Here is a 21,581-nt window from a genome sequence, read left to right on the forward strand (position 1 = left end):
GAAATTCAACCCAGGTACACAGAGATCCACCCAGAAATTTTTGACTCAAAACACATCTATACTACCATGAAAATCTTGGCCCTAAACTCAGCCAGCATACTCTGCAATCAACCCTGGAACGCTTGCCTGATAAACTAAGATATTTTGGGCTTTCTCGCCCAGAATTTTCAGCCTGGTTCCTACTGAATTTTCAGGTTGGGTCACTCATAAATTTTTGGCCTATTCTCAAGGTAGAACCCACCACCAAACTCAGCCTATATTCAGCTTGATAACCAGTGTAAACTTCAGCCTAAACTTGGCCTGAAGATCTCTGCAACCACGACCTCTGGAAGCACACAGATTTGGCCTAAACTCGACCTTTGTAACACACAGATTTTGACCTTGAACACTGCTAACACGGGTTGAACACCCGGGGTGAGATTCTCGGGTTTCTAGTCTGCAATATTTAGTTGAAAATGCCTGTAATCTTCCTTGAAATTCAAGCTCTTCTCTGGTTGTAGTTCGATCTCTCCTTTGCTGCAATATTTTCCTCCTCCAACAGCCTCGAGCTTCCTTGACCAGCTCCTTTCCTTGGCTGGTCCGAGCTTCTCCTTACTACCTCCTGTGCTCTCCTCAAGTCCTTGTGAGAAGAATCATTGACAATCCCTCCTTTTTCTCCCTTTTGTCTTTCCTTAAGATGAGAAACCTAACCCTAATGATCTAATGGCTGAGATTAAATCTCAGCTCATTAGATCAAGGGTAGAGATCAAGTCCCCTACATGACCCCTTTCTCATGTTGACCCCCTCACTTAAAACACTCCTAGGCACACTTTTAATGTTATGTACCTTGTGCACTTTTTTTCTCAGAGTGACTTTTAAAACATAAAAATCACTTTAATAATATAAATTGCACTTCAGTACTTTTCATAAAGTCACTTTATAACCCATGTGGCTTTAATAAATTAAAATCAATGTTGCACACATCGCGATCGGGATTTAATCGGCGCCGGGAAAAAAGCGGAAAAAATCGTTAAAATCGGGAAAAAATCGGAAAAAAGCGGGAAAAAATCGTTTGGCACAAAAATATTCATTTTTTTTCAATTTTTTTCAATTTTTTTAATATCTAAACCATCTACAACATAAAATAAATACATTGACACATAAATATGATAAAAAAACTAATATATAAGATGTTCAATATCATTTCTAGCGCTAAAATCACACATAACATTGAATCATGTCCTGAATAGTAAGTCCTGAGTCCCAAGTCCAACTCAACCTCAAAATATCAACAAAAAATATGATAATGTATCTCATCATGTCATAATGTCATATACAATAAAATGAAAGTCTAATCCTATTGATTTCCTCTGCCCCTCTTGCGAGAAAATGGCACAACTTTCTCTTTCCCTCTAGATGTAGAAGCTGGTGCCTGTGGTGGTGGAAATGGCAGTGGAGTCTGACGTGCTCTAGAAGCTGAAGAACTAGTAGTAGCAGCTACAGGAGGCTGAGGTGGACGGAGACCACGTCCTCTACTGGTGGTAGTGGTAGCCCGGGTAGCCCGGGTAGGCGGTGTCACCTCCTCCTCCTGCTCCTCCAACTCCTCCTCCTCCTGCTCCTGCTCCTGCTCCTGCTCCTCCTCCTCCTCCTCCTCCCCCTCCTCCTCCCCCTCATCCTGCACTAACCAATCCTCAGTGGGATCCATGAGAGGCCTCTCGGTCTCAACCCTCCATTCAGCAGTGGTGTCAATCCCATCCAATGAGATGGCTTCCGTATCAGGTGTCTTCTCTAGTTGTTTCACCCACAATCGAAGATTGTAGTAGACATAGACCATGTCATTAAGTCTATGGGACTCCAACCTGTACAAAGTTCATGAAATAATAAATTAATAATTAATATTATAAAAAAAATATTGTTTAAAACTTTAATGAATTCAAAAATTTATTTGGAAATTTGCAATATTTTAAATGTTTAAGTGTTAACCTATTGCGCTTCTTGTTGTGTATTTTTTCAAATACACTCCAATTGCGCTCACATCCCGAGGAGCTGCATGTTTGGCTGAGGATCCGCACGGCAAGATTTTGCAAAAGGGGTACTCTGCCACCATACATCTTCCACCATGCGTCTACAACAAAATTACAAAGAAAATTTTAAATAAACATAAGAAAAAAATGGAATTTGAAGAAACAATGAAATTTGAAACAAAGTTACAAAGTACATACTACAAACTAAAAAATACCTGGCATTTTAACCGTCCTATCAATGACAGCCATCTCAAAGCCAAATGTGCCAGCTGACAACTTATATTGCTCAATTTGTCTAGAGACCTCCATACGTTCTTCTGAAGTTCTCACCATCTTCTGGACACAGGTTAATAATCCTTCCACGACCTCAACATCAAAATTAAACCCACATGCATAAGAAAATGCAGGGTTCAGGAAAAGGCCAGCAGCATGAATGGGACGATGGAGTGTGTTGTTCCATCGCTCATCAATGACGTTCCATAGAAGGAGTTGTCTCTGGAACCCATCATCTCCCTTGTCATCATAGTAGGACCGAATGGCTTCTTTGGCCCTATCCATGGCTTCATACAAATAGCCCATTGCGGGCTTCTCACCATCAACCAACCGAAGAACCTTTACCAAAGGTTCTGTAACAGCGCACACCTCCTGCACTCCCGCCCAGAAGTCCTCCTGGTATGAAACTAGTCTGCAGACGGCCTCTCCTTCTGGTTTGCGGCTCATTGACGAAGCACGCCACTCCTCTGAAAGAAACATTCTCTTCAAATCCCACATAGAATTCAAGAGGGATTGAAGAGATATGAAACTCGTCGCAAACCGTGTAATGGCGGGGCGCACCAACTCTTTGTTGTTGGTGCATTTTCTCATCAAGCTAAGCACAGATGTGTGATTGTAAATAAATTTTGTGATGCTTTTTGATGAGTCAACAACCTCTTTGACAAAGGGAATTTTCCCAATGTCCTCTAACATCAAATCAATACAATGGGCAGCACAAGGTGTCCAAAATAAAGTAGGATGCCTGTCCATAAGCATTCTACCAGCAGCAACATAATTTGCAGCATTGTCCGTTATGACTTGGACAACATTTTCTGCACCCACCTCCAAAATAAACACATCCAGCAAATCACATAAAGTTTTTGCATCTTTCATTTGATGAGTTGCATCAGCAGATTTGATAAACATAGTCCCCAAGGGACAACTAACCAAGAAGTTTATAAGGGTTCTCCCCTTTTGGTCAGTCCAACCATCTGACATAATAGTGCATCCTGTTTGTGCCCATGATGCCCTAAAATCCTCCAATCTTTGGGTGCAGTCACGCTTTTCATCTTGAAGAAGCCGGCCTCTGAAATCATGAAGAGAAGGGAGTTTGTACCCCGGGCCAACACTGGCAACAGCATCAAGAGTAGGTTGGAAAAATGGATTATTCCTTATAATGCTGAAAGGAATATCACTCCAGAGGAGAAATTTTGTCATCAACTTGTCAGCTTTTTCTTTTTCAGTTCTTTTTAGCATTGAACCAATAGTTGGTTGTGAACCAGGTGTGGTTCGAGGAACAAAATATGATGATGCAGCTACCGGATTGACTGACGCTGCAGTAGAACCTGTGCCACTTGGCCCACTTCCTTCAACTGACCTTTTTAGTTGCCTTTTGAGTTCTTCTTTGGCGTCTCTAGTGTGCTCTAATTCTCCCAATGCTCTCATGGCTTTTTGGATAATTTCAGCATTTGTCTTTAGACAGGGCCCCACATCACGTCCAGGGATTTGTGCAAGGTGGAACTTCAACCTGTACACCCCCCCGAATATTTCCTTTCCACACAACTTGCAATACAAGTTTTGTCTATCATTCAGAGTTTTAGGGTCACCATATTCCCAGAAAGGATCCAATTTCCTTGGCATGTTTGTTTTTGAATTTTGAATTTGCAAACCTATGGAAAAATAAGGATTAGGAAATAGGAATTTAGGATTACATAAATGATAATAATAAATACAAATTACAATTTAGCATTTGCAAAATTACAAGCTAATTATTTCCAAAATCCCAATTTCTAAACCCAAGTTACCCAACCAAATGCCAAAAAACAATGAAAAATCAAAAAAAATAAACAATGTTTAAAGAAAATGAGAAAATAAAAATCAAAAATTGGTTCTCATAGTCATAACAAATAACCCATCCCAAATCAATGAAAAATTTCCAAAAATTCTTTAAAAACAATGAAAAACAAAGTTTTTATAGAACCAAAACAAAAAAAAATTAATCTACATACCTGGTTTATGGACAAATTGGCGATCTTGGCTTGGATTCCTCCTAAAATCGCTTCGATTCGCTCCCACAACCAACGGCAACCCTCTCCCTCACTTCTTCTCCTTCTCCTCCGCGGCGGACTGCTGAATGAATAAAAAAAAATTCGTTTTTTCCATATAAAACCCCGCTGCCGCGCGCCCTCGCGATTTTAAGCGTAAAAATCGCGATTTTATCGAAAAAATCGCGATTTTTTCGATAAAAATCGCTATAAAAAAAAGAGGCGATTTTTTCGATAAAAATCGCGCTTTGAATCGGCGATTTTAAAAAATCGCGATTTTATCGCGATGTGTGCAACACTGATTAAAATACATGGTACACAACTCATAAAAAGTACTTTAGCTCCTTCACATTAATAAAACACATAATGTCCCTAGACAAAAGGATTAGAAATGTGTCTTCCTAGGCCAAAAGGATAAATGCCTAAGAAACACTTCCATGGTACTATTTTTCTCAACACTCCCTCTTACCGAGTAAGTTGTTTCCCACCACTCCATCTGTATCTCTGAAGTGGATATGCTCACTTCTTGGTACCATCCTATCACCCACTACTCTCGCCACATCACCACCCAACCTCTCTGGTGATTTGCTTCCCCTCACTAACTCATGTGCTTCATTCAAGGTACCATAAAGCCTTCCCGGATTCCTCCTCCCTGAAGAAGTCTCCTCCACAAGTGTGGGAACCTCATCTCCATCCCATGACACTTGTGGCCCCGATGAAGATGCCCTTGTGGCCTGTAGTGATACTATACTCAGAGATCCTACACTCAGAGATCCTGCAACCTGTAGTGAGCTCCTCTGCCCAGGAGCCTGCTGCTCTACACGATCCTGGAAGGTTGAAACATGAACTTTTAAAGTCTCCCCTCACGAACACCAATCACTCTAGCAGATGTTGTGGTAGATCCCACGGGATACATCAACACCTGCCCATTCTGAAATAACACAACATATCCCCTATCTTCAATACATGAAACCGATATCAGGTTCCTCATCAACCCCAGTATATAAAGGGCCTCCTTCACATTCAGAGGTGGCAATGGCTCCCTCTGAAAGGATATCGTCCCCACTCCAACCACTCTGACCCTAGTATCATCTCCAAGTACCACTACCAAGTTTATACCCTCTTTAAGACTCGTAAAGTGCCCCCTCACTCTAGCCATATGGCTAAAAACTCCACTGTCTATAAGCCAGACACTCGTGGATATATCACTAGTGGCTAAGCTAATGATGCCACATCCTTCTTCTTCCCCTTCTTCTCAGGACACTTAGAAGCATAGTGACCCATCTCCCCATAGTGACCCATCTCCCCAAAAGCAAAGCATTTCACTTTGCTCATGTCCTTCCCAGACTTCTCTTCTCCCTTTTGTTGCTTGGCCCCACTCGTGGACTCCTACTTCTTCTTCTTGCCCATAATTGCAAGGGCGACATTCTCCTCCTCACCTCCCCCACCACTCTAGCTACCCACCTTGGCACTCCTCCTAATCTCCTCATGGATGAAATCATCCCACAGCCTCCTCCAGTCTAGAATGTGCTCTCTGGCCACAACGCCATGTATGAATCCATCCCACTTCTTTGAGAAACCATCTAGTGCAATCCTGACCAACTAGTCCTCAGGAATAGACTCTCCCATGGCAGCCAACTCATCCTTCACCAGTGAGATCTTCGTGAGGTATGAGGTCACACTATTGTTTTTAGTCATCTTGGTGCTTCTTAGCTTCTGCCTCAACACCATCTTCATGTTCTCATTGGAACTCTTGTGTAATGTGACCAAGGACTCCCAAATTTTGTAGGCAAATCTTATCCCAATCACATGAGGAAATAGGTGGTCTCTAACAACATCGAGAATGATTCTCTTCGCTTTACATTCTTCTTGTTGAACTCAGTCAACTAAGCAGGATCTGTAGGAGGTTGCACGGCATTCTCCACAATGTGTCATACCTCCAAATCCTCAAACAAGTATCATCCTCTCCTTCCAAAGGACAAAATTTTTTGCCCCTACCAGCTTGTCCTCCACGCTTATACCAGTCGCCATGACCCTCCAAACCAACACCAAAATACAGATCTGTAAACCCCAAATCTGCCTCCCTCTCAACCTACAGTCCTTTGGGTTTATAAAGGTAGTTTTAACTTTTGGTTCACTGTTTACTGAATTGAGTAGAAGGTGGGTTGCTGGTCTCTTCTATCAGCTGAAGTTTCCACAGATATGAAGGCTCCTTTCTCAGATCTAGAGCTTGAAAAGCTCTGATACCATGTAGAAAATTTTGGGTATGTTGGTAGGCATTCACAGGTTTCAATATTTTTGCAAAATTTTCATTCCCCTAGTCCCAAATTAGAAGTCTGATATATAACTTGAATGCGATTTAAATGAAACACATTTTAGCTACCTCTACAATTTCACTTTTCAGCTGACATAGGAAATAAATGAGCAAGCACAGACCATAATTTTCTTTACACAAGGGGAAAACCAGTTCTAAGGAGGGATTATAATTGCTTTAAGGAAAATTAGTACACAGCTGAGTTAAAAAATTAATCTCCACTTTTTGTGCCTGTTGATGTCACAGTCAGATTTCATAGAACTTGAGTCTCCACACAGTCTTTAATCAGACTGATATATTTGCCTTAAATTTAGTTCCTGTACTCTAACATTTGCATCAAATTCTGAACCAAACGCAGCAGAAGACCTCAAAGAAATTCAAACCTCAACCTCTGCCCAGAAAGTCTCAATTTTTGCATTACTAAAATCCTCCAACAGAGGTCAGAAATTCGACCCAGGTACACAGAGATCCACCCAGAAATTTCTATCTCAAAAGAAGTCTATACTGCCATGAAAATCTCGGCCCTAAACTCGGCCAGCATACTCTGCAATCAACCCTTGAAGACTTGCCTGATAAACTAAGATATTCTACCAAAATTTTCCGCCTGGTTCCTCCAGAATTTTCAGGTTGGGTTACTCATGAAGTTTTGGCCTATTCTAGGCCTAGAACCCACCACCAAACTCAGCCTATATTCAGTGTGATAATCAGTGTAAACCTCAGCCTAAACTCGGCCTCCGTAACACAAATTTTGGCCTTGAACACTGCTAACACAGGCTGAACACCTGGAGCAAGATTCTTGGGTTTTTAGCCTGCAAACTTCAGCTAGAACTGCCTGTCATCTCCCTTGGAATTCTAGCTCTTCCCTGGTAGCAGTTCAATCTCTTCCTTGGCTGCAATATTTTCCTCCTCTAGCAGCTTCGAGTTTCCTTTACCAGCTCCTTTCCTTGGCTGGCTCAAGCTTCTCCTTGCCGCCTCCTAGGCTCTCCTCAAGTCCTTGTGAGAAGAATCATTTAGAATTGTTAAAATATGCCACTAGGGCCAAATTTCACTTTGGACAGCTCATTTGCAGAAGATGGTTATTGGATTGAATTCCTCTTTTTGAGAGGACCAACATCGACCTAAGGATCACTGAAATTTGACAACGAGAAATATGTTTTTGAAGACAAGCCCACACATGTACTTTTGGTCAAGGTCGGCCCTACCTTCCTATAGGCTCATGAAGCCCAAGAGACATGTCTTTTGACCCACGTTGACTTGTATAAATAGACATTGAGGAAACCTCATTTTGGCATCTCATCAACACACATCTCTCTCTCCTCATCTGATTGGTTCGTACATCTGATTGGGCAGCTATTCATCTCACACATGCGAGTTTGTGGAGGACAGATCTGACCTGCATTGACTTTCTGTTTCTAGGAGACTTTGACCAGCATTGACCGAGGCTCACTTGACTTCATTTGACTGCAGGTTTAGTGGGTTTCTCTCTCTCAGCAGGCCGCATCTATTGGCACAGAAACCGAGATTTTCTGGGCAGGTTGGCCAGTGTTGACCGTGGGTTTCTGTTGATTGTTTGGCCACAGAGCAGACTTTCTGGTTGACCAAGTTTGACTGCTCCTTTGATGACTATTGTTGCTGCTGGTTAATCTTCAAGGAAGGTCAAATTGCTTTGACCTTAACCGAACTCAAGGAAGACTCTTTTACGGCTGCATTGACCGCTGTTGACTTTCTGGTTAGGGCTATTGACCGTTGTTGACTGAGAGCAGAACTACATATTTTGATTGGGCCATCTATTTGGTATTGGATCATCTATTGTACAGTAATGGAGTCTCTCTCGCTCTGCTGAACATATGATATTTGATAATAAGAAGGATTGATTAAGGGTTTTCCCCATCCTAGGGTTTTTCCCTGGCTTGAGCCAAAATCTTGTGTTTTCGTCTTGGCTTGTCTTCTGCAGTTTATTATTTATGTTCTATCTACAGTTACTATCAATGTGAATTAATGGTTTATATGATTGCTATTTGAAATTAAGTGAAATTGATATTGGGCTAATAAAAGGAAATTGAAGTAATTGTTGCAAACATAGAACATACCATTCCCTTTTGTCTTTCCTTAAGACGAGAAACCTAACCCTAGTGATCTAATCAATGAGATTAAATCTCAGCTCATTAGATCAAGGGTAGAGATAAAGTCCGCCACTTGACCCCTTTCTCATGTTGAACCCCTCACTTAAACCACTCCTAACCACTCCTAGGCACTTTTTTAATGTTATGTACCTTGTGCATTTTTTCTCTCATAAAGTGACTTTTAAAACATAAAAGTCACTTTAATAATATAAAGTGCACTTTAGTACTTTTCACATAAAGTCACTTTATAGCCCATGTTGATGTGACTTTAATAAATTAAAATATATGGTACACAACTCATAAAAAGTACTTCAACTCCTTCACATTAATAAAACACATAATGTCCCTAAGCAAAAGGATGATTAATGCGCCTTCCTAGGCCAAAAGGATAAATGCCTAGGAAACATTTCCTTGGTATCATTTTTCTCAACATAAGACACAACAGCAACACAAGATTGAGAGAGGCTTCTCATTAACCGTGTGTTCGGTCCGAGAGAGTGCAGTGAGGCTGGTGATCAGTTTTGTAATCTATATTTTCTTAGTTGGGCCCTTATCCCGGGACGAGAGCCCAAGTAAGTTTTGTGATTAATTTATTAATGAAGAACTGTTGATTGGGCATAAATTTGTTTATGTGTGTGTGATTCAAATCGAGTAATTTTGCTTTCGCTAAATATTTTGGTTAGGAACTTAGTTGTGCATTCATTTAGTTAATAAATGTTGTGAATCAAATACTGAGTGTTGGGTTCAAGAAATTCCAACATATCTTGTAAGTACTCTAATTGTTGATTATCTTTTTTCATGTTATTGCATGGAATGGTTATTGCTAGGATTTCTATGTGCTAGTTATATTGAATATTTTTCTATGGAACCTTGGCATGTTTTAACTAAAGAATGTATAACATCCCTTGAATGATCTTCATGTTAAACTCTCTTCATGACTTTATCCCCTCCTAAAATGGTAGCTAGGGTTTTGAAAACTATGGTTTTTCTTGCCCTTACTCCATACAAGGGTTTGATATTTCCATTAGTAGGTTTCCCTTAAACTCCATCACCAAAGGATCAAGCACTAGCATCCACATAGTGTAGAAAATCCACGAAAATTTGGTTACTGCTTGAATGAACAAATCTGAAGCTAACTTGTAAGTTGTAACCCAAGGCATAGAATTTTCTCTACTTAATTTGCAGCAGAATCGAACAAAATTAAACACAGTCACATAATAGCCAAAAACACAAAAAAATCTAGGAAACCCAACTAGGAAAACCCTCTGCTAGCTGTAGAAATTTTATTGACAAAGTTGAGCAAATAGATTTAATTACAAGGTAAATTATGTCACTTATTGAACAAGGTTGTTCTCTCTGCTGAAACCTGCTTGCAAGTCCTTAGCTCCAAAATCCTTGCGCTGGCCATGGAAATTCCTCCTATTTGCTAGCGCATGCTAGCAAGAATTTTCTTTGTCAAACACTGTGTATAGGCCTATCCATGCTCTTCCTAGCTTTGCTAGCTCACACACAAACTTGTGATCTCTATTGCCTTGTCTCACCAACTCGTGCTCACAAAACAATGATAAATTTTGTGCCTTCATCCTCCTTATAAGTTTTTTGACCCATCTAAAATTGGCAAGTTTATTTTTGGAACCTTGACATGTGATTGGCTACTTAACTGAGTCTAACTGACTCATGCAACTTGTCCTAGCCACAAATAACCTTTGAGACTGGTCACTTGTCCTTTTCCAAAGCTAACTCGCACTAGGAGACAAAGATTTGAGCCTCCAACTATTCGCATGAGTAAAACTGCTTCTTGGACTCGCCCTAAATTTTAGGAACTCATCCTGAATTATAGGAACTCATCCTAAATTATAAGAACTCATCGTAGCTTATAGAAACTTGTGTATGCTAAAGACAAGATTGTTTGTGGTCTCTTTGAATAAGACACAAGTTAAAGAAAACCTTACTCGCTACTTTTCAACACATACGTGATCACAAATCATTGAAAAACATATTTTAAAACATTTCTCTCTCTCTCCCCCTTACATTTTTGGCACTTCAAGGCAAGTCATTAGGCTAGGGCATAGGGTTGAATACAACTAGGAGGATTGTATTGGCTTGTACTATGTAGTGAGGTTAAATGCACATGGTTTAAGTCTCATTGCATCAAAATCCATCCTTTTTCACATTTAATTTTTCCATTTTAGGGTTGACGTCACAAGCCCCAGGTAATTTTTGCAGTAGGGAAACACTAACTTTACCCAAGGCTTCAACATAGGGCTTCTTGAAGGCTTTCTTACCCCAATTGTTGATCAAACCAATCTTTATCAAGCCCATTTCTTGGCCTTATGCACCTTGGTATGCCTTTTCCCTTGCCTACTCATTAAACCCTAGGTCATAAGTTCCAAAGATAGGCCTCTTGAGGTGCACACTTTACCTTATCTTTGTTGGATTGAGCCTTGTCCTTGAGTTGAGTTGAGTTCCTTTCTTGAGACTATCCATTTGTCACCTCTGAGCCATAGACTTAGAATACCTATTAGGTGATTGTTACCCACCAACAGTGGGTGATGCCTATAGGAGAATTTTTCTCCTAAATTTGTCTTCAGTTGGCAGCCAACAGCCCCGTGTAGCCACCAAATAGCTCGATGTCCCACCATTCTCCACCACCTGAGCCAGTCATTATGTGCCCTCACCCATTTTTTATGATCGTATGTTTGAAGGTGGACCTTCCAACCCCTCAGGTATGACTTTTCATTATGTAATTGAGTGTCTATGCTTACTTTTCTTGGACACATTTGAACATGGATTAGGGGGGGATTCAGCGAAAGGAATGGACTTGGTCTGTAATCTTGTTCCCTTGTCCCAACTTGGTGGTTAATCTTGTATCCTAGTCCTATGGGATCTCCTCTATTGGCTACTAGCTTTAGGAGTGGCACTACATGGGAAACCCTGATTTTGGTTGCATGGTCCTGCTTCCCGACACCATATATCTTACTCCCCTCTGCTCATTATAACCCATTTTCACACTTTTCCCATCCAGGTCCACATTTGTCCATTAGGTCCACAAGGAGTTAGCCTCCCCCTCCCCTTGTCCACACTTTAGGTCGAGCCTGGAACGATGCCCGAAAGGTTGATGCAACTAAAAAAAACGTTCAAAGCATAATTTGGCCACTTACAACAAGAAATGTGCCATAAAATGCAAAAGATGGCCAGGACATAAAAATTTAGCACATGGGCAAAAGCCAAACATGAGCTCTACCCATTATCATTATGGCCATCACCCTGGTTCCTAGGGCCCCTATGTGTGCCCTCTACATCATTAAGGAACCCATGATTGTCCCAACCCCTAGTGGGAAATGAACTGCCCAACCTTAAGGGGGTAATCATTGTTTTATCATACACATCAAACCTCATCCACTGAAGCGTCGCACAGTTAAAAGAAGAAAAATCAATAAAAGGAAAAAGGCAAAAAATCCTAAGTGCTCCATGGTGTAAATGTCCCATTCTCCTATGCCATAGCTCATTTAGGTCTTTCCCCTACTATTGTCGTTGCTTATCAGTGCCATTGGAGAATCGAGTTGCAACTTGTACAACATGTTGCTTCGAATTCCAATCTGTTTCACCCTCTTCCAGCTCGAGTGTTTAACAAACACCTTCTTCCCTACGAAGTCGACATCATATCCCTTATCCTGTAGTTGGGATACCAAAATCAGGTTCATACCCAATCCCAGCACATGCAGTACATCTGTAGCACTTATACTTGCTCCTGACTCTTGAAAATTGATGGTACCTCTCCCCACTAGAGTGCACTTGGTCCTGTTTCCCATCATAATCTATGAGTCCATCTGCTCTTCATTATAGCTAGAGAAATATTCTCTAACCCCTATAATGTGAGTTGACGCTCCATTATCGATGTGTCAAACACCTTGTGAAGTTGAGTTATTTAAGCAAGCAAATTCGTCCTCCAATCTGGAAGACAATTTTGAAGCCCCCTAAATGTCAAATTTGTCCATGGCCATACTAGAGAATTCTGGAAAATTTACTGAAGACATCCTCAGTATAAAACTGTGTTATTTCTCTTCCACCCGAAACTAATTCTGCTACTGCAAACTACTGCAAAACTCTATTATGCCCAGACAAGAACTTTGCTCTGCTAAAATATTGATTTGTTGCTCCCTCTACCTCTTGGAATTACTTCCACGGACAAATTGACCCTTGCCCACTGCCACAAGAAAAATGAACCTTGTCCAACATTTCGCCCTCTTCCAGCTCGGGTGTTTAACAAACACCTTCTTCCCTACGAAGTGGACATCATATCCCTTATCCTATAGCTGGGATACTAAAATCAGGTTCATACCCAATCCCAGCACATGCAGTACATCTGTAGCACTTGTACTTGCTCCTGACTCTTGAAAATCGATGGTACCTCTCCCCACTGGAGTGCACTTGGCCCTTGTTTCCCAACGTAATCTAGAAGTCCATCTGCTCTTCATTATAGCTAGAGAAATATTCTCTAACCCCTATAATGTGAGCTGACACTCGACTGTCGATGTGTCAAACACCTTGTGAAGTTGAGTTATTTAAGCAAGCAAATTCGTCCTCCAATCTGGAAGACAATTTTGAAGCCCCCTAAATGTCAAATATGTCCATGGCCATACTAGAGAATTCTGGAAAATTTACTGAAGACATCCTGAGTATAAATCTATGTGTTATTTCTCTTCCACCCGAAACTAATTATGCTACTACAAACTGCTACAAAACTCTACTACGCCTAGACAAGAATTTTGCTCTGCTAAAATACTGATTTGTTGCTCCCTCTACCTGTTGGAATTACTTTCCTGGACAAATTGACCCTTGCCCACTGCCACTAGAAAATCGAACCTTTTCCAACATTTCGCCCTTTGTTAACCATCTTGTTGAGCTTGGTGACACTTGTACACTCTAAAGCCCATTTGGAAGGGCATGCCACTATGAAGTGTCCACTTTTGCCCTTGGTTAACAAGCTTATTTACTCAATTGCACTAATGGATTGTTGTACTAGAAGGTGAGGAAATGCATTGGATCTTATACAAGATTGCAAGTGGGTCTCCATTTGGACTTGGTCTCCCTATACGGGGTCTAAGCCCTCTAGAGGGTCATAATGGCACTTGTAGGGTGAGCGTTGAGAGCCATGGGCCTCCACCACAATAGAGCATTGATTGCCACACCATGGGCTTCTTCAGCATTGCACACTATTTGTTCATGCCCCAATCATACAGAGATGATGATGCACTTGGACCACATTGCCCAGTCGACCACACATTTGTACCTGACACTTGGCAGCTGATCTAGAGCCTAGATGGGTCTTGTCTCATCCGTTGAAACACGGGAGGGCACATGTCATCATTATAGTCGTTATTTATGGAGCATCGACATGTTTGATCCAAATGGAGGCCCATGAGACCATTGATTGTGCCCACAGCCACTTGGGAGCACCACAAGATGTTTTGCTTGGAAATCAAGGGGCCACCCCCTTGATCATCATTTTGGGAGCCCTCCTCTTCATCATGGCACATTGAGGACTCATCTTGGCCTTCCAACGACCCTTTGCACCATTATTTTATCATTTCGGCCTCATTAGGAAGGCTTATTTTACACATTTGAGCTATTTGGTGGGCTTGTCACCAAAGTTATTGTTATTTTGCACATTAGAATATTATTAGGGGCTCAATTAGTCCAATTAGGCTAAATCGAACTTCTAAAGGCTCATATAAATAAAAGAGAGCCTCATTTGTATTAGATCATCATCACTTCTTGGATTATCTCTCCTGAAGAGAATTTTGCACTTTCTCTTGGTTATCTACTAGAGATCTATTGATGCATTTCGATATCTTTGGAGCTAACATTTTCGTTCTCTCTTGGAGCCATCTTCTTGATCTTGGATTCAGATATATCTCTTGTTGTCTTGTAAGTAATCTTGTGGAAATATTTTTAAATGAAAAATGTCTAATGTACAAAAATTTTGTGATTGGCTCCTTTTTCTGCCCTAATTGTCGAATCTTATTGTAAAGGATTTGTTAGATTAAAAATTTCTACATGTTACTCATTGATAGTAAGTATATGAATGTTCCTAGTGGAATAAATGTGTTTTTCTTCCAAGAAAGTCCTTTCATTTTGTGTGGGTAAATGTCAAAGAGTGTTTGCTAGGGCATCACTTTTTAGCCTCCTTGAGGACAATTTCAACCAAATTTTGAATCACATGGACTCCATAGCCCAAGGACAAGGCACTAATCCAAGTAAATTTGGTGATCACCCATTCTTCCCACTTCTTTTTCTCCTCTAAATTTTTCGGCCTCCAAACCTAGATGGCCTAGCTAGGGCTTCCTGTGAAATCCATTAGGTGAGGAATTTTTCAAATCCGCTTGGATAGGCTACTGCGTTGGTGTCTCCCTAGTGTTCCTCCAAGTTTCATGCAATTCCCACGGTTCATTCTTGAGAAATCCCAAGCCCTAGCTCCAACTTTGAAGCCCATCTTGAACATTTAGGTGTGTTGGCTTTCTTGAGGGTTTTGGCACATAGTATTTGGTGGAATAAATCATTCAAACCCTTTCTCCTATCCCAACTTAACCTAGGGAAATTTAAAAATCTTCTCTTGAGATTATACATAAATATTAGGTCTCATGTGGTCCCACTTTAGGCTTCTCAAGGATAGCGAAAGTCTATTTAAAGGCATATAAGCATCATCCAAAGCTTCTTGAGTAGTCCTAATCATCTTTGGAGCCTTGACCTTAGGCCTCCTTGTCATTATTGGATATCATAAACCCTAAGTCTAGGTCTCTTTATAGGTCTTTCTTGGAGAGCATTTCTACTTCTCTTGAAGCATTGAGCCTTTATTTGAGTCTCTCCTTTGAATGGGCCTTGGAAATCACATTATACCTAGTCATTGACCCAGTTATTTATGGTGATTTCCTTCATACCAGGACTCCTCCCATCAGTGAAAGTCTGTAACGAGCAGAGGACACTGACTGAGGTGACAGTGGAGTGGGTCTTTGTCCCATTGTTGTCATTTGTCCTAGTAGTTGTTCCTTAGGTAACCCTCCTAGGACCCCTGCTAGATTGTGTGGCAACAGTGACCAATTGACCATGTACATGTCAACAATCCAAGAAGCTAAGTAGAAAGCAACGGAATAAAATTTGTGTCATTATCATCATTAGAATCCCAAATTCTGCTAATTATTGTAAAAATGATTCTAGTATGACTACTAAGCCATGTAACAACACCTAGGTAAGCCTATGATTCTCCTCAAAGGGTTTCACTCTAGGGAGTTTATTAACATCACCAAATTATTTTTGTTTGTAAACACGGATAATTGGCAGAGTTTTTCTCCCAGATATGCCACAAAGCTAGCATGGAACTCATTGACAAAGTCTTAGGTGAGTCCTTGTGTTATCGAGTCTATGTATTTTTATCATGCTAGATCATGTAGTTTGGTTAATCCCGCTCTGGATCCTGAAAAGGCCCTTAGAGATCGATTAAACAAACTACATTCTAGTAAACATCTTGTTTTTCTCAAACAGGAAGCCCTCCCTGATATCCATTTGCTCATCCCTCCCTGACCTTGTTGATCAAGACATCATGGACTTGTTCGCCCCTTGCAATTTTGGTAATGTACAAGGTCAGCCTCATGATCTTCTAGAGAATGGTTTGGACAAAATGCCTTCTTTTCAAGGAAATAATGCAATCAATGTTGAAGCTCATCTCAGGGCCTTTTCAACTTTCTTGGCTAAACATGCTAGCATCAAGAGAGTTAAAAGACCTAAATTGTTATATGAAAAACGAAGATCACCAACCTTTCTTCCTGACTTTGACAGTAAATGATCGTCTGTTGCACAATTGTATGTTGGATTTTGGTGCCTCAACCAATGTCATGACTAAGAAAGTCATGGACCAATTGAATTTAAGAATATCAAGGCCATATCATAACATATGTTGCATGGATTCAAAGAAGATTGAAGCTCTCAGCGTGATTAAAGATTTGCAAGTTTTCCTAGCAGCTTTCCCGTACAGCGTAATTACTATGGATATTGATGTTATAGACGAACCTAATGTATGGGGAATGCTCTTGTCTCGAAAGTTTGCGGCTGATCTTGGAGGGTGTATTCAGTTGGACTCATCTTATGCCACCATCCATGCATATGAAGGCAGTATGGTTAGACTTTACATAGAAGTCAAAAGAAGGCATCATGTTGAAGATCCAAGGAGGCCTAACAATGCAAAGGTTGAAGCACTAGATTCTACATCATCACATCTCATGAACAATGAAAGGAAGAGATTTGATTGCTCTATGCAATCCGGCATAGGAAATCTCTAGCATCCTAAGAGGGTCAAAATCCAACCAGGAACGTCAAAAAAGTAGCGAATGGATCCACTTGTGAGCAAACAACTTCTTCATATTAGACTTCAAAGATGGCATCTGATTCCATGGGGCATCTTTTGTATAGTATCTCTAACCCTAATCTCTTAGATACGTTTCATTTATGTCATTAGAGAGTTTTGATTTAAGCATTTATGCTTCATGTCTTTTGAATTTCATTGTTAGAAGAGAATTTCTATTCCATCAGTGGATATATATATTGATGATGTTCATGACGGTTTTGATAAGTGTTGAGCCCCAAACTTGCATCTTCCCTATACACCTTTCTAGCCTTTTTCCATTTACCTGGACCTCCTAAACTGTCAAATCATTGCATATTAGTTTAAAAAGAGCATATAAAGTGGTTTCCTAACTATGTTTTGTGTCTACTGTTTGAATTAGATTTTTGCTCATTCAGCTGCGGAATCTTGTCACTTTCCGCAGCCAGTTCAACTTTCCGCAGCCTTTTTGTTAAAAGTATGTTACAGGTGTCTTCAAGCAAATCCGGCCACATGGGCAAGTTGCAAATGACGTGGACATGGACTGAGTCCTATTGGCTCAGTCGAATTCACCAAAGAAGGCCGTGGTCAAAGGTAGTCAAGCGGTGGTCAACCTAAGAGTCCTACGGTGATAAAACTCTGTTTTTCACCACGTGAAGATGTGCGTGGCTGTTCCTAGACTTCTGGGGACATATCAACACCTGTGGATTGCTCCATGAACCGAATCCAACAGCCACCCTCCATAGATTTAATCTTCACGGCTGCCATAATGCTAGATTCCAGGACGTGGTTGTTTACGTGTCTTTTATTAGCGCGATTTTAGGAAAGTAGTTATGTCATCCTCTGTTATAAATAAAGCGTTCTCATACGCATAGTAGCTAGTTTTTGTAATGTAATTTTGACTGTTAACGAGCCCACTGTGCCGTAACTTTATTTCTGTGTTATGACTGCATTTTAATACATGAGAAGACTCTGTTTATAAGCTCAATTCGTGGTTGATTGCTAACTACCCGAGGTTGTGCAGAGGGCCCCTGTACACACCGAGGTTTTGTTTATTACTGTATAGTTTCATGCTTTATTTCTTTACGTTCCTTATGCCATAAATCATTCACGTGTATATATTGCATTGCTTATGGTATTCACGTTTTACTTCTGTCCATAGTTTGTATACTTTATAATGCTGTTAACTGATCAGTGTCTTTATTTCAGGTTACAGTAGGCAGCCCGGGCATTTGCACCTAGTTTTATAATGACTAATGACATGGAATTATTCTTGTCCTTCTGCTGATTTATTTTTCTTAGTTCTTAGTTCCAGCACTGTTTCATTTATTTCAGTTTTGCTCATTTACTTTTCTGCAAGATAGATATTAAATTACTCATGTCATTTTCAGTTACCTCCGAAAGCCATAGCGAGACTAATGGTGAGGGATTGAAGAATGAATGTGTAGTTTGATATTAGTTATTTTTTCTGCAAGTTAGTTATTGAATTGCTCATGTCATTTTCAGTTACCTCCGGAAGCCAGAGCGAGACGAATGGTGAGGGATTGAAGTATGAGCGTGTAGTTTAATATTAATTTTATCTTCTGCAAATTAGATATCAGATTGCTCAAGTTGTTTATGATTACCTCCGAAAGCCAGAGCGAGACGAATGGTGAGGGGTTAGAATATGAGTTGATGTAATTTGATCTTAGCTTTACTTTACTTGCAATTTTCGGATTTCTTTGAGTTCAGTTCTTTTCATATTTAGACAGCAGCAAGGATACTGGGTTTCATGGTCAATAGCTCACTGTTTATTTAATTAGAATATTGGCACATTTTCATTCTCTTTTAGGAATTAATTTTCATTGCATGTTTTAAAACCTTTTTGAAAATTTTGAAGTTTGGAAATCATTTTAAAGGACACTATTGCCTTGAACACTTATATCCATACTTGTCTTTTAGGATTGCCATCTTACATTAGGGAATCAATGAAGATAAACCCAAAAACAAACTAAAAATCAAAAACGACAAAAAGTAAGAAATCGGTTATCTTGCATATATAGTGCGCCTCACTTCAGCAGTTTATGACTCCCGGATTGACAATTAATATAGCAATTTAGGACACTCTAAATTGACCAAACATTTTGGCGTCGTTGTCGGGGAAGTGAAACTAGGTAGCCAATTTCTTAAAAAAAAATAGGAAAATTTCAAGGAAGGTAAAAATTGATAACTTCTCAAAGTATGCTCTCCTCTTGCACCTAGAGTGATCTGGAGGATCAGAAAAGAGAGTTATTGGTCCAATAATTTCTTGAGTATGCTCTCTTCTTGCACCTAGAGTGATCTGGAAGATCACAAAGAGAATTATTAACCCGACTTGAAGAAAAATAAAAAATGACATGCATAGAGCAAGAGATTCTAGGGGAAGGTTTATAGCTAGGGCCAAGAGTTCGATTTTTACAACTCCATCTACTTCAAGGCATAGACAAGATACACCTCCATCATCTCCAACTCACACTCCTAGCCTTAGGATTCCTGGAATTCAAGGGGCAGCAGCTGAATTAGGAGACTCTCCCACACTATCCACCGAATCTGACTTAGGAAAAGAACCTTTCTTTACTTCTACAGGAGAACAAATTGTAATCAAGGAAGTAGAATCACCTGAAGAAGAAGAGGGAGAAATTCCTCCTCGTTCGCCATTAGTAGAAGAACCAGAGGACTCTGAAATCTCTGAGGAAACTATCATGACAGAGGAAGTAGTCAACGGATTTGGAGGAGGAGGTAGAGGTAGAGGTAGAGGAGGAGGAAACAATGGAGGAGGTAGAGGTAACAATGGGGGAAATAGGGATGGAGATAACTCATTTGGATTTCCTATAGTTGATGAGCAATCTTGTACAACAATGAAAAACATCTCACCATCTGTCCTCCCAAACTTTTATGGATTGCGAAGTGAGGATCCTGAAACATTTCTATTTGAGTTTGAAGTCGTGTGCCGAACTTATTATTATATGGAAGACTTCCAAAAACTCAAAATGTTTCCTTCAACATTGAAGGGAGCTGCTCTGAAATGGTTCATGGGATTAGTCACTCAATCTATTAGGACTTGGAATGATATGAAACAAACATTTTTGGATAGATACCTGGACTATTGCATGCCCACCAATCATAAGGATGAGGTATTCAAAATGGTGCAAAAAGAAGATGAAAACTTGGAGGATTTACTTGAAAGATTTCAATACAACCTAAAAAGAGCAAAAATGAGTAACTTAGATGAGGAGACCTTGAAAGCCCTTCTATTAAAAGCCATTAGAGATGAATGGATAGATATTTTAAACATGATGGGAAAGGGAGATATTTCTCAACTTCCACTTCATGATATAGCAGAACTATGTGTCCATCTCTCAAGGGGAAAATCTAAAACCGGAAAAGGGCCTAGAGATCCTTCTCTCATTAGAGCAAACAAATCTGCAACTAGATCAGTAAGTAGGGCTGAGATTGGCAACATGCTTGATAAGTTCAAAACTGATATTTAGGGAGCCTCAGTGAACAACTAGACCCCCTTAAAATACAAAAGAAGCAGAAAGCAGCAGCTGCAGCTTTGGCCATCTTTTGTCCAAAATGTAGGAAGAAACATGCTCTAAGGGAATGCCCCTTGGATGCAAAAGTTGTAGAAACATGTATGATTTGTTCAAAAAACCATGAGACCAAGGATTGTCCTTCAATTCCTGGGCTCAAAGCTGTCTTTCAAGAAGATCCAAATTCAATTGAGTCTCTCTGCTTTGTTTCAAGGAGACCTTGGCAGGGGCAACAAAATCAAGGGTTTAACAACCCCATGAACTTTCAACCCCCACCAAATTGGAATCCTTGGCAACAACCTTCATCCCAACCTCAAAATCCATTTCAATCATGGGTACAAGGTATGTAAAATCCTTATGGGAGATTTGCTCAATTTTATCAATATCCTCCATCTTTTTAAAATCAACAAGCTCCACAACTTCATTGCCATTTCCACAACAACAACAACAACCTTCTCAACAAAATCCAAATTCTCAATTGTTGCTTCCATTCCAACAGAAGACAAATCAACTACCTTCCCATCCATTGCCAAATCCCAACAATAAAAATCCTCAAAATGCTTACATGGTAGAAGGACAACAATTTCCTACCTATATGATTGTTCCTCTCAATGATGTACAACTCAGATTTGGTAAAGTTTTAGAAAAACCTTCTATAGATGCTCAAAAGCAAAGTATTTCTGAGGAAGATTCTCTTGAAGCCAATAAAAGTTCTGAAGCATCTCTTCAAAACCCAAACACTCAAAAAGAAAAAGAAAAAAAAAAGAGTCAACCACCACGACTCCTATAGTTGAACAACCTGCATCATCATCCACACCTCCTTTTCCTGAAAGATTACAAATTGAGAAAGGATTGGAAAAACAAATCTTGTTGCCTGACATGATTTCATAGATGAATTAAAGAATGTCTGTATCAA

The 21,581-nt window shown here is 40.1% G+C and overlaps 2 protein-coding genes across 3 annotated transcripts in view; both read right to left on the reverse strand.

Annotated features, from left to right (window-relative positions):
* The window catches only part of LOC149237559 (uncharacterized), a 225,235-nt gene that overhangs the window by 110,893 nt on the left and 92,761 nt on the right, over window positions 1-21,581 (reverse strand). The gene's annotated exons all lie outside the window — the stretch shown is intronic.
* On the reverse strand, window positions 1,628-3,866 carry LOC149237560 (uncharacterized). Its single transcript, XM_089372698.1, has 2 exons — window positions 1,963-3,866; window positions 1,628-1,838 (listed from the first exon to the last, which is right to left on the reverse strand). Exon 1 carries the CDS (start codon window positions 3,699-3,701, stop codon window positions 2,208-2,210), a length of 1,494 nt encoding a protein of 497 aa, XP_089228824.1. The 5' UTR covers window positions 3,702-3,866; the 3' UTR covers window positions 1,628-1,838; window positions 1,963-2,207.

Source organism: Pinus tabuliformis, chromosome 8, assembly GCF_031772625.1.
Source record: "Pinus tabuliformis cultivar Carrire ecotype Pingquan chromosome 8, CPIR1, whole genome shotgun sequence".
NCBI classification, from domain to species: domain Eukaryota; kingdom Viridiplantae; phylum Streptophyta; class Pinopsida; order Pinales; family Pinaceae; genus Pinus; species Pinus tabuliformis.

What these genes read in the sequence shown, in the direction of transcription:
- LOC149237560 (XM_089372698.1), bottom strand. Translation starts at nt 3,701, where the DNA reads ATGAGAGCATTGGGAGAATTAGAGCACACTAGAGACGCCAAAGAAGAA.